The sequence below is a fragment of the Xiphophorus maculatus genome, chromosome 20 (genome assembly GCF_002775205.1).
Source record: "Xiphophorus maculatus strain JP 163 A chromosome 20, X_maculatus-5.0-male, whole genome shotgun sequence".
Classification (NCBI taxonomy): domain Eukaryota; kingdom Metazoa; phylum Chordata; class Actinopteri; order Cyprinodontiformes; family Poeciliidae; genus Xiphophorus; species Xiphophorus maculatus.
Window position 1 is genome coordinate 12,695,213 of NC_036462.1, and position 14,090 is coordinate 12,709,302.

The 14,090-nt window shown below is 35.9% G+C and overlaps 1 protein-coding gene and 1 long non-coding RNA gene across 2 annotated transcripts; one reads left to right on the forward strand and one right to left on the reverse strand.

Annotated features, from left to right (window-relative positions):
* The first annotated feature begins 1,415 nt into the window (after window positions 1–1,415).
* Window positions 1,416–3,788, forward strand: LOC102216641 (inhibin beta B chain-like). The gene is made up of 2 exons (XM_005796995.3): window positions 1,416–2,148; window positions 2,988–3,788. The coding sequence occupies exons 1-2, from the start codon at window positions 1,779–1,781 to the stop codon at window positions 3,767–3,769; spliced, it is 1,152 nt and encodes a 383-aa protein (XP_005797052.2). The 5' UTR covers window positions 1,416–1,778; the 3' UTR covers window positions 3,770–3,788.
* On the reverse strand, window positions 3,669–8,854 carry LOC111612354. The gene is made up of 3 exons (XR_002754584.1): window positions 8,775–8,854; window positions 7,518–7,607; window positions 3,669–3,753 (listed from the first exon to the last, which is right to left on the reverse strand). It is a non-coding gene; the product is annotated as an uncharacterized LOC111612354 (long non-coding RNA).
* Between the last annotated feature and the right edge of the window lie 5,236 nt (window positions 8,855–14,090).

The following is a 14,090-nucleotide window of genomic DNA, read 5'->3' on the forward strand; positions in this document are numbered from 1 at the left end:
GGGGCTGCTCTGAAGAATAGTCATTGCATTTACAATAGTTTTGAGATTGGCGTCATTCCAGCAGCTCAATGTCACCTTTCGTTATTATATCTAAAACCAGTTTTGACATGTTTTGGGGTTATCACCCTGTCCAACTCTGTCAAGTTTTAACCAGCTGTTGATTTGTGATGAAGAGGAAGAAGTTCCACTTCATTTTCCCACTCACCAATCTTGTCCAATTCACAAATATCAGTTGAACACACATTTTCACCCAATATTTTATGGTTTTAATTATTATTCAAGTTTTGGTGTTCCATAATTTCAACCTGTAAAAAAATTACCCTAATCATGTGAAAAGAGAGATTGTGAAATAATTTAATCTGTGTTAGAATTAAAATCCAGACCTACCTCAATTGGGAATCTGTTGCAAGAATTAAAATGTATATTAAAAACATCCCCTAGCAAACAACTCTTAAATTCAAAATTATTCAGATTAGGGTTTGAAGTAATCTTATAATTTGACCACTATGTAACATAACTGTGTTTTAGAACATAGTTTATATTATTTAAGATTTTAATATTTTTTAATCTTTTATTACACTTTGGACAGCCAGTGGATTTAGTTGTAGTACTTCCTATTGCCCACATGTCGGCAGGCAAGTAGCCTAATCATGTGTCAGAGACTTGAGAATAATTTCCCCCTTAAAATTCACTGTTTCGCCTTGAGGTAAAAACATTAAATGGAAATTTAAAACCATCTTAGAATTTATATGGAAACAGTCAAAGTTGTACCTCATTATTGTGTATTTAATATTATTAGCTTTGCACTACGAAATGGGTTCAAGTATCAAAGGACGCTACTGCCACATCATATTTGAGCATTACATATTGACCTATTTTATCGAATAATTGTTTGCAAGTATTTTTGGCTTGTGTAACGGAGAACTGGTACTACTAAAATATTGAAAATCACGTGTAGCGCAATATTTGATCTAAATAATTTTCCAAAGTTGTTGGTTACTGTTTGACAGACATCACCAGAACCCAGGCTGAGGAAAAACTTGTAGCAGCTTGACGGAGTTATTCTTCTGCTGTTCTTTTTTTTCTCTTCGTCACACAGCAGAGACATGAGGAAGGCGTCATCTTCGCTGCATGGTTCTTGTGCTGTGACCGTGCACATAACATGACGGAACCTGCTTTTCAAATGCCGCCCCCGCTTTCATAGAGCCCAGCCCTTTCTCACATGTTGAACTACGCTGATTGTGCTTCTCGGGTACCATTCGTAAATTGGGTTAAAGGGCAAAGCTTTGCAACTTTGAACGCTTCAGATGTTATGGTTGCGCCAAAGAGCGCAACGTGGCACATAAATAAGATCAGATACTTGTCCACATACCGATAACTTTACGCATTTATTATGGTGCCATAAAATGAGATCAGGTGTTGTCACAAAGTTAAGAAATAGTAAGCGTCAATCGACTGCCAACGTGTGAGCGCGTGCTGTGTGTGATTGTCCGTGTTGTGGGAGAGGACACTCTGATGCGTAATTTCCCCGGTGCCCCGATCCGCTCATTGGTGCGTCTCTCCAACGTGTCACCAGTTTTGGTGGATTACCCCACATATCTACAGCATCAAGAGGGTGAGACGCTACTCTGCTTTCCAGCTTCTGTCCTGACTGTGTCACAGCTGCCAGCAAGAACCTCTGACAACACTGGGTGGAAAGAAGCACTCAGTGGAGAGTTTTTAGAAGATTTTTGTTTTATTAGTAAACTTACTCCAACTCCAAAAAAACAAAAAAAAAAATGCTAAACTTTTCTTTATGCTGGAGGATGACGCCGTCTTTTTCATTTATTTCACTTCTGCTACTGGCAACTTTGCTGCTGAAGGGGCTCCGGGTCAGCGGCTCCCCAGCCTGCGCGTCCTGTGGCTTACCGGCAATGGAGAAAGACGCAGAGCAGAAGATGATGATAGAGATCGCCAAACAGCACCTTTTGGAAAAGCTCCACCTGAAAGAGAGACCGAACATCACTCAGACGGTGCCTAAAGTGGCGCTTCTAACTGCGCTGCGCAAGCTGCACTCGGGGCGCGTCAGACAGGATGGTACCCTTGAACTAGAAAACAGTCTACCTACCAAAGATCAAGGCTATGAAATAGTGAGCTTTGCAGATATAAGTAAGTTTTTCTTTTATTTTTCCATACTGTAAATCTTTTCTGGCATGACTTTTAAACACTTTGCATGAGCGCACCTTTTGGGCAAGTTCGTGCGTAAAATAGTGCATGGGTCGGTGTTCCCCCTATGATTGATTGTTTTATTTTGAATTCTTATACTCATGTGAGAAATGAGTGAAATCGCATTACTTCCAAATATACATATTCATATATAGGGAAGTTAGATTATTCCTGCGCAAAATGCTCATTTTGTTGAATTTTGATTTTAGATAAACACCACGCCCCCTACAGTGGTCCTGAAGATTTCATAGTGTTTTTTGCATTTGAAATATTAAAATAGGTCAAAGACCGTGTTGTTATAAAGGCATGTGGAAATATTTTAAAAGAAAAGGCTCATTTTAAAGGCAGTTGACTTACTAAAAACTAGGATGCTTGATGCCTAAGCAAGTCTAGAAAGCAGAACAAATAACTTAATAAACTACATAACCTTTAAACATATAGGAGTTCTTGGGATTAAAATGTTGTGTATATCGAATGCTACATCAAAGTTTTTCAAGAAAATGTGGATGCACCAAAAGCCAAGTGCTTGAAAGCGGATCCATCTAAGACATAGCTAAAGAGCTCCAGCAGAATCATTTCTTCATGCCATATTAAACTATCACAAAAATAAAAAGTAAAGGTAAAAAAACCAAAACCTGACCTTTATTTAGAGAAAGAGGACTTAATAGCTTTATCTTACAATCATTTCAGCACATTCCATTTTGGCTTTAAGGTGATAACCTCTTGAAATGTTCAAAATATTAACAGTCTGTGTTTATTTTTAAATTGTCATTGTTTCATAGGCGATTCAGACAGCGGTGACAAGGCCAGCCTTAGCCTTACCTTTCAGTTTCTGCAGGAACGGGGCAAGAGCATCCAGGTCCTTCAGTCCTCTCTGTGGATTTATGCCAAATTGTCTGAAGATCCTCACCGGAGCTCCCGCCTCCTTGCCCGGGTCTTCCTCTCGACAGATGAAGAGACTTCAGACTCTAATCGCACCCTGGTGATAGAAAAGATGATAGAGGTTAAGGAGAGCAACTGGCATACCTTCCCCATCACCCACACGCTGCAGACCTTTTTGGATGGAGGTCAGCGGCGACTCCGGCTTGAGGTCAGCTGCGAAGAGGGTGAAAGGAACCTTTGCTCCTTTAATGGCTCGACTGACAAAGCAAACCAGCCCTTCATGGTGGCCCAGGTGCGTCTGCGTGATGACCACTCCAAGCACTTAATCAGAAAGCGATCACTGCGCTGTGGAGACGAGGTGACAGTGTGCTGCAAGAGAGACTTCTACATCAAGTTTAAGGATATCCAGTGGGATGAGTGGATCATTGCACCTGAAGGCTACCACATGAACTACTGCATGGGTCAGTGCCCCCAACATCTAGCCGGCTCCCCGGGCATAGCATCCTCATTCCATGCTACAGTCTTCAATCAGCTTAAAGTCAATGGCATCAACACAGCCACAGCTTCATGCTGCATCCCCACTGAGCGCCGGCCTCTGTCCATGGTCTACTTTAACTCTCAGCACAGCATCGTCAAAACAGACGTCCCTGACATGATAGTTGAGTCCTGCGGATGCACATAAACAATAGCATTAGAGGCTATCTGAAATACGCAGATATTAAAGACTGAAAAATTAAAGAGGGATGTTTGCTACTGGACAACTTACAGTAGTAGGAGGTTTTCACATGTGGCTAAAATAGAACACGATAAATATAACCAAAGACACTGAATGCCTATATTGTAACATTTTTGTGTACTTTTTAAAATTGAATCCCTGTGTATAAATTATGGTATTATTAGTAATTTTTTAAAGAGATTTTAAGAAACAAAATGCTTTGTCAAAGGGTTTACAGAAAAGTTTTTAGTGTTTTTTTAATACAAATAAAAAACAATTTATATTTGCAGAATTGGAATATTGTTTTAAGGTTAGATAGATAGGGCAACAATAAATAATACTGCATGGACATTGATTGGGGAAACAAATCTATCTAGCAATAATAATAATAATAATAATAATAATAATAATAATAATCAGAATGTTTTAATTTCCTCTGTAAAAATCCTTTTTTTTCTCTCAGAAAAAAATGTTCCACCATTTACTTGGAAAGTATACAAATATGCCAGATTGATTTAAAAGTTTTTTGTTTTTGTTTTGTTTAATAGACTCAGTAAATTGTCTTTTTTATCTGTTGCCTGCAGTAAAGAAAAGAAAAGAAGAAAAAAGTAAATCCACAATATAACTTCCAAAAAATTCAGGCAGGGGCATATAATGCAATTTTTATTTTTTATCTTAGTGTCATTTCAATTTTTCTTTTTTCTTATTTAGTTGTTTTTTTGTTTATATGCTTGACGTTCTTTTTTTTTTTTTTACTGCTTTTCAGGTCTGGATTGTAGGCCGACTAGTTAAGACACCACATTCCTTTAGAAATCTTTATTTTATTGCTTCTGTCTTCAACTCCTTTCATCCTCTTAGGCTTGAAGAGACAGCTAACTATTTGGTTGTGTTCTTTATATTCAAGCACTGATGGCAAAATATGTTCACTTTTTTTCTAAATGCATACTGAAGTCTTGCAAGGATTTTGAACACATGTAAGACAATTTCAAGAATCTCTCTTTAGATTTATGAAATGTGAAATCCCACCATTGAAAAGACTAAATCAAAGTATGCTTTACATTTGTATGCATAGATACATACATAGATGTAGAGGTTAGAGCAGGTAAAATCTGCCTGAGTCCTGACTTTGGGCAGCCAGCCATAACATACATTTGAAATATGTTTGAACAACATATTCACTGTATTCTTTACACAAGTTTCTAATGAGCTGGGTGGCTTCGACAGTTTATGAACCCAAGGTCATTTCTCAGCAGCATGAGCAAACATTTAGCTATTGCCTCAGGGTCTGCTAATGTGAAGGTCTGTGAGGCAGGTGGGTCAATGAGCATGTGCTGATGCACGTTGGCAATTATAGCTTTCAAAGTCTAAAGTTTTCAGGGGTGATGTAAATTTAGTATCTTTCCAGTAATAAATAATAAAGCTGTCTCTGTTTGCTAGAACGTCTTATTGGCTCTACAATCTCCTCTTTTGAGATTGTCATTATTGTTTTGGTTATTGAACCAGAATAGCCATATTTGGAAAATATATGGTGTTATTTTATAAAATATAACAACCTCAATGGGAATAGTTTAATTTAAAGCATGCTGGTGGTAAAATTGCTTGTTGTGGTATCTGAGCACACATTTTCATTTATTGTTCATTCATTGCTTGCCTTATTTTGCAATTTTCAAATGAGTGAGTTAGAGGTAAAAACAAAATCATAGAATTGCTTACAATACAGCTTTGCATAGTTCATAATAATGTATTTCTCAGTTGGTGAACAGCTCAGTAACCCATTGTACTCCTTAAATCAGGACCTTGTGGCAACTATTTCTCTGTTGGTTCAAATCATGATGACAAAGCTTTTCTTGGCGGAACATGATCATATTATCTTCTATTTATGGGATGTAAATTTTTAGGTTTTTTTGTAGCTTACCCTGTTTATATCTTCTAATATCTCCTGTCCCAGGACTTATTGTGACATGTTAGTGCACCGCAGCACCACTAAGACAAGCACTTTATCACCCTTACCGTAGTTTCAGTGCAAACTTTGCTAGAGGGGTATTTTTTTTACTGTACTTACAGCTAAAGTGGGCGTGACCTAAAGTGTAAGCAGTCCTACAGGAATCCATCTGCTTACTTTCATAAGCTGTAGCTGTGTTCAAACATATTATGTTGTAAATATACTTGCTGATGACAAAAGCCATTATGTGTCTATTTAAATATATAATCATTTTCTTTATTTTTGTATGATTCTATATTTTGTATAACACTGATGATTTATAATAGACTTTTAAACTAAAATAATATTGGATTTATTTAATTTTAATGTCTGTGCATTTTTCAATAAAATATATTATAAACCAATATATTGTGTTGCATTAATTGTGTATGTTTAATTCATGTCATTAACTCTTAAGGCTCATGGGCTGAACCCATGAGAGAAGATGAATCTCATTCTTATTTAAATATACACAGTAAGCAATGCTCATGTAGTTGCATCTATGTTAAGAAAATATGCTATTAATTCAGTACAATAAGATCTTTTGTTCACACAATCATCAGTCTTGCTTTTTTTAGTTCCAAAAAGATGCACGTGTCTTATAATCATACTGGTGCAGTTTCTAGGGCAAAGAGCATGTTTGCTCATACAAACAGTAGAAGTGGCTTTATGGACCGTCTGTGTTTGATGAGTAAACAATCATCCCATTCCCTTGGCATGCAATCACTTTCATATCACGCATTTATATTATGGATTGATTGCAATTTAAATCAGAGGCACTACTATCAGAGTAAATAAATAATCATTTATATAAGGAAACAATATGTTAAAATATAGCGAGCTAATGCTCCAAACATATTGAACATCAGAAGAAAAATTGCATTTGCACTGATATAAACATGCTTTATGTTTAACTTTGAATTTGTTGAATTTTGCAAAATGCTGACAACCACAACAATTGACTTTCCTGAAAATCATTAGGTCATAACATATTGTTCTTTCCCTGAAAAAAATTTCTCAACTCTATCTACGAGGCCAACAGCACAGTCATGTTACATCATCCAAAATGGACTATAATCACCATCTGAGGCACTTTGGCACAAAAAAGAAGTTTTTTAGACCAAAGATGCTGTTTATCCATATTCGATCCCAAACAAATGCCTAATCCTCATCATTAATAACTCAACTATTATGTGGCACAACTTTGGTCATGTAGCTGAGCAACATTTCTTTAACTAGCCGTCAAGCAGTGGAAGAAAAGCTTGTTAAAATGGGTTAGTCAAAGTTCACATTTAAATCCGCTAAGATTTAAATGTGGAGAATATCTGAAAGATTAGAAAATATTCACAGATGCCACAAATCCAATTTGCCGGATCATTAAGTAGTTTGAGAGGATTAAGGAAGATACATGTCTGTCTTGAGATGCAACACAGAAGGAAGCATATCCCAAAGGACTTGCAGCAATAATGCAGAAAAAGGTGATTCTACAGGAATTAATTCAGACAGCCTGAATACAGATTTCTCCAAATGTTTTACATTTAATTGAAATAAAAATAGAAAGATAATGTAACATTTTTCATCAAGTTTACATTTATTTTCTAACTTTTTTGGTTTACAATTTAAAGTCCCAATAAAGTATACTGATGTTTATGGTTATAACTTGGTAAAAACTATGAACTATAAATATGTTTGAGTTTGTGAATGTGATTATTTGTGACATATATCAGAAGGAACCTGCTAGATGTGATTGATGAATAACTCCTGATCACGTCTGATGTGACAGCACCTTGTGGTTGAACCAAAGGGAGTCACTTCACAGGGAACCTGTAAATTACCAAAAAACATAGAAAAGAATAGTTAATGAGATGTATTCTCAAAAATGTGTCCTTTCAGGAAGGTTTTGAACATGACAATCTCAGTATTTATCAATCAGGTGCAAAATCAAATTTCAATAAGCTACTAGTTAAAGAATAATTCCAAAATGACCCTAGAAGAGCCAGAAAACTGAACTTTCACTTTAAAATCACTCTGTACATTGCTTGTTTACTTGTTTGAGCAGTCGTAGGAAAAACCTTTAGAGTGAGATATATCGGAGAATTTTGTTTTGCTGCCAATAGCAAATTATGAATCATTACAGGTGATTTTCTAAGAATGGCAAACAACCACACCTCTTCCTTCAGAAAATAGTTTGGAGTAGCACAACCTACTGCTTTGTACAGTTTGGTTTGAAGTGCCATAAGAAATAACCAAGACATAACATTTTGAAATGAAGGATATTTTTTCTATTGTTACAGGGATAACAATCACATTAAAACAAAGTAATTTTCCAGTTTCAATATCTTAAACAAGAATACTTGAACATGTGGACAGATTGAGCAATTGATCAAACTACTGACCTTCTAATTATTGGGCAACCAATTCTGCTGTCTGAGGAACAAAAGTTCAGTAACACTGCCCCACATTCAGTGCCCCGAAGGGAATTTTTAAAATATTTTTTGCCATATAACAACTAACCATGTACATTTATTTTAATTAAAATTCATATGTTTTACAACTAAAAATCTGCAGTGTGGCACATCTTTCTTCAGCTTCTTGAGTGAACAACCTTTAGTCAGTTACATTGCAGGTTCTTTGGTTTATGTCTCTTATAACTTTAATGTAATTTCCATGAGCACATGGTTTCTAAAAGACAGCGATGATATTTAAAAAGAAATGTGGAAATACCTGTGCAGACATGCAACAAGATTGTCAAGTTGTCTAGTTGTGAGAAGAAATAGTGAACTAGTGAAGAAAAGCGATGTCTCCAATGATTAAAGAGAAGGGCCTGAACTATCTTTAATATGACACTACTTGTTAACACATAAAATACATTTCAGATTGTTTTGTTTTTCAAAAAGCCATTGTGCCTTGTCTTATGGCCTTTTGGGTGATACTTGTGTCATTTCCAGACAAAAAGTAACTTCTGGGTTTCAAAGAAATAATTTTAGAAACCTGTTTTGCCTGAAAGTATGTGTATAAACCCAGAACATCCATCCATCCATCCATCCATCCATTTTCTGTTCACCCTTTGTCCCTAATGGGGTCGGGAGGGGTGCCGGTGCCTATCTCCAGCTACGTTCCGGGCGAGAGGCGGGGTACACCCTGGACAGGTCGCCAGTCTGTCGCAGTAAACCCAGAACAAAAAGTAAAAAGATATTGAGGAGATGCCGAATAAATCATCCACAGTGAAAGAAATCTTCTATTAACAGCGGCTGAAATGTAACTGTTAATTTGTTTATAAAGCACATAAAATTCTGAAATTGACAAAAGTGCTGTACAATTCAATGAAGTGAAAAAGATTAACAACAATAAGAACAAGTGAACAAAAATATTTAAAGGAGCAGTATTATGTGTTTTCCAGCCACATAGTGTCATTTTATAGCACAATCAAGTAACTGTCATTTTCAGTTGTTAGAAAAATGCTGCATATATCAAACATGACTTAAAAGAAATTTGACTTAACAATTTAACACCCTGAAATTGAGACTCACTTTTTAAGAAGTTCCTTTTCAATTACATGCCACCTTCAGCATGTCATCACATCAACATTCCTCTAGTAAGCATTTACAAACGTCTGTCAGTGCACTGGACTGCAAAATATTTCATGATATAAGCTCAGCCGATGCAAAGTTCCAACAGGTGTTTGCTAATGGCTGGTGGGGCCAAAATTGTCAAAGGTTATTTGATAAAGCTGAAATCCCACACAGAGGAATAAGTCATTATTCCAAAAGTGACATGAAAAGCCAAATTAAACTTTACAGAGGACATAAAGACTATGTTTAATAGCATTTTGAAAAAAACAGAAGGAAGCTTCAAAGCCTAAGAACATCATCTCAACCATGAAGTAGAATGATGGCATGCAGCATCATGTTGTGGGGGTGTTATGCTACAGGAAGGACTGGTGCAATTCATAAAGTTGTGGGCATCATGAGGAAGCAGCATTATTGAAAGACCGTTTAGAAACATTTACAGAAAGTAAAAGCTTCCATGCAAAGATCCAAAGCATGTTGGTTGCAATTTGGCTTAATGACAACAAAATTGGTAGCCTAATGAAATGGCTCAAAGTAGGAACGAGCAGAGCTGAAAAGGTGTGTGCAAGCATTGTGGCCAACAAACCTGAGTCAGTTACACTACAGGCCAACTAATGGGGAGAACATCGTGCACCCATGTCATAAAGATTAACATATCATTCTGAAACATATTAAGAAAATTTATACAAAATATGTAAATATATGTAACTTTGATAATCTTAACTGGATAGGTTCACACTGACTTAAATACAAACAGAAATTGTGAGAAAAATGTGGAAAATTTAAAAATGGCTCAATTAAGTTTTGTCTCCTCAGTTACAGCTTAGTGGTACACTTTTGTAATTTGATTCCTGAATGTAATCTGTGACATCATGTTTCCTCTGCGGCTCAGCATGGCTGGATTTGTTGAAACAGATGTTGAAGAATGATTTTGCATCTGTTTCAAATATGACTGGCAACATACAAAAATTCACTTTGCCTTTCGATCTAACAACTCAGAGAATAAATGCTCTTTGTTTTTCTTTGGTGAGGACTATGGGTGAAGGCTGAAGGTGTGAGTGCACGTGTGATGGTGTTAGAACATGAGCATGAGAAGAGTTAGATGCTGACATGTGAGTAGGTGAGCAGTGTGACACCAGGAAGTTCCAGCATTAGCCTCATTTAATGAAAGTAAATAGCTGACCTAGTTTGGGAAAATGAAAAGCCTACTGACTCACTGATATACTGACACACTGACCCACAGACCCACTGTTTTGCCATGTGCCACTAAATCCTTCACTCCACTCACAATCCCATAAATCCTTTACCGAAGGTCAAAGGTGTCAGCCAGAGTCGCTGCTCAAGGTGTCATGGCGGGACGAGACGTGAAACCAAACTGTTCCCACTCTCTCCACTGATTCCTCAGGTAAACAGTAAATAACGATGCAAGGCTTAGTGAGAAGATTACTGCGTACAACAACAGCTACATAATCCTTCCATGTAACAAGTCATGAAGTTACTAAATGTATGATACACGTTCTAAGATCCAATTAAATAACAGCAATTCATACAAATGATTAGAAAGTGACTTTCACTGGGATTAACAATTAGATTTCATGTTAAGTCTTGTTAAATTAAACACTTGATGCTAGAAAATGTATTTTTTCACTGCATAAAGCCACTTGGGTTATCAAGAGAATTAGATGTTAATAATATTCCATATTTAATTTGAAATATTTCCTGTATAGATGCCAATTTTCACAATAAGTAAAGAGAAGTTCTGTAAGTTTCTTTAACTCTACCAGTGATCACAGAGGTCCCAGAATACAATAGAAAAGTCATAGATTATCTTCTACTGTGCATGGTTGCATTTCATCAGCTCTGAAAGGTAAAATAGGGGAATGCAGTAGACCTTCAAGACACGCTTTCAATGTCATTTTGAAGAATCTGGAACTGTGCGGTTTACTGTGTTCTAGTTTTAACATACACAGTCCTTCAAATAACTCTTAAATCCACAGGATGATCCCATTACGACAGTCCCAGTTACTTGCTTTATCTCTCTGAGTTACGTCAGGAGAACCTTGTTCCAGAACAATATCCTGCAACGGGAACCTAGGCAAAACTTTACCCTTAACTTATTTTCAAACCTAAAAGTTTTCATCTGAGTCCAACAATTATTTTGAGTGTGTTTGTTCAAATAAAAAATAGGGACGAGGAACAAAGCTAGCACAGTAATGTACCAGTAATAATAAAAAAAATACTTATATTGCAACATTAGATTATGATAGCAAATCAAGACTTAATAAACTTGTGATAAATTGCATCATTTTAAAATTTTAAGTATTAAAATACTTCAGATACATAATTTTTTAATATGTATTTTTTATTTGGTTTTAATAAGTTACCTAAAATGTTTATTATGTGTTTTATACAAATGATTCAAGATAAGTTTGTAAATTACCGTGAAATACAAAATTATTGCTATTTTTTATTTGCTAACATTTGCATATGGCTGTACTGTACCAATATAGGGATTACTAAAATGATAAACAAATATTAATTATGAAATGAACTACAAGATCCATTTTTACCACATGGTGACGTTTCTAAAGTAAGAAAACTGACAGTTGCTCTAAGATTTACTATTGAGAATAATCCAATTAAACTAACGCTTACTGTACTCTGTCATTGCATCCTAATATTTTAATTCAAAAATGTTGTCAGATTGTCAAAATAACACTTAGTATCAGAGGACCTAAGAGGTCTAGATTTTGCTGATATTTGTAATCATATTCCATAAATAGACATATAATTTCAATACAAAATCTGAGTTGAAATAAGAGGCGTATCCAGAGAACTGAATCCATCATAGCAGGAACTAATATAGCCTGATGTATTGTGTATGCTTAATCCATGCATTCTTTTTTCTTTTATGGTGTTCCATTACACTTGAAGATACACCTTATGGTGCATTTTTTTCTTATAGTTGTTCATTGTTTGGACAGTAGAGGGCACTAGACTGGTTTTTTCTAAGGATGAATGAGTGAAAGTTGATAGCCGTGGAGATGCTAATGATAACTAGCACTTTAGCACAAACAGTGTATGACTGTTACTAATAGGCTGTGGAAAGACTCAAAGGATCTAGTGACCATTACCCACTCTAATCAGAGCAACAGCAGATACGCAACATCTTCAGGTACTAACATTATAGCATCCCTGGGAATTCACCCAAAAGACTGTGCAAAATATCTTCTTAGATACCTGTGCCCCAAGTGTTTTTTTCATGCATTGTTGGTATAGATAAAATAAATTCTCATTTTAAGATGATTTCCTTTAGCGGCAGAGCACTTAGATTAAGTTATTGGTAAGATAAGCGGTCTATTCAACCATTTTGTGGTTGAAATAGATTTCTAGCTGCTAAAACAGAAAGGGTCAATAGAAGAAGTTAAAACTTGTAAAATAAAAGACTAAATTAAAAAGATCCTTCATATATGATTGAAATCTAAAAGATATCCCTCGAGTATTGAACTGTTGGAACTTTTAGAGCTGTTTGGCGAAGATACCGGTATCCTGTTACCCTTTTTGTAACTTACAAAGACTAAGCATAGACCTTGAATACTCATTTTTAGAGAGTCTTCACTAACAACAGTATTCTCCAACCTACGTTTAATATCTTGAAACACAAAACACAAAGAACCTTTTCTAAGACTGGGGGCAAGTCAGAATCTGCACCTGAATCACAGGTTGAAACATATCAAAACATTTACATTTAACTGCCTCATAAAATTTTTATGAACTTTTAAATGCCTGCAATCTAGATACAAATCTGTGCCAAAAGTAGAAAGGGGCAGTTATGTGATCTCATAATTCTGAGGTTGAAGAAGTCTACGTCCTTTAAAGAAACATTCTCATATGATTGATTGTTTCTTGGGATCATCTGTCACACAAAAACACCATATGAATTTGTTTGAAACCAAATCAAGAGAACTATGAAAAAGAAGTCACATACTTACATCTTCAGCATATAGAATACACTTTTGCATGCCTTTCTCGAACCGTGGTAGATTGTAGGTTCATGGGTACCACCAGTACTTAGCAAAAAGCATACTTGAGTATAGAGCAGGGCAAAAACAGTGTCCACACATTGATTGTGCTTAGCATTTTGTTTAACAAGCAATGGGAGTTGAGACTGTAGTTTTATGAACATTCAGAAACCATCGACTAAAAGTTACTTTTGGGATACAGCAACTAAAATAAACTCTTTAGTGGAAACTACGTACCTTGCTGTATCAGCAATCAGCCTCTTTCATTGAAATGCAAACTTGTTGGAGCACCAGATATGCCAACATGTTGAGGGTATAGAAATTTGTAGCAGATGGAACCTTTAACGATAGTTTGAAAAAAATCCATAAGTACTTTCACAGTGAAATCTGAAGTACTCCAACAGTTAAGAAATTGAGCAAGTGATGAACATGTGTTATAAAGCAATGACCTCACAAGCATCCCTTATGAGCATCCCGAACTATTCAGAAAGACTTGGTTCAGGAATGGTTGAAGAATGCCATGCTTGTGGTTTAGCAGTTGCGCTAGACAAAATACTAAGTTAATGCTGCTTAAGGAAGTTCATTTTGTTCCCAAACTGCTATGTGAATGTGTCCAACTTTTACAGTTTTGAGACTTTATCTTTACTGTAATGTGTGTGAGTTACATGACAGAAATTTGGGGATCTCAAATAAAGGTGCCAGGAATAATGCTGATC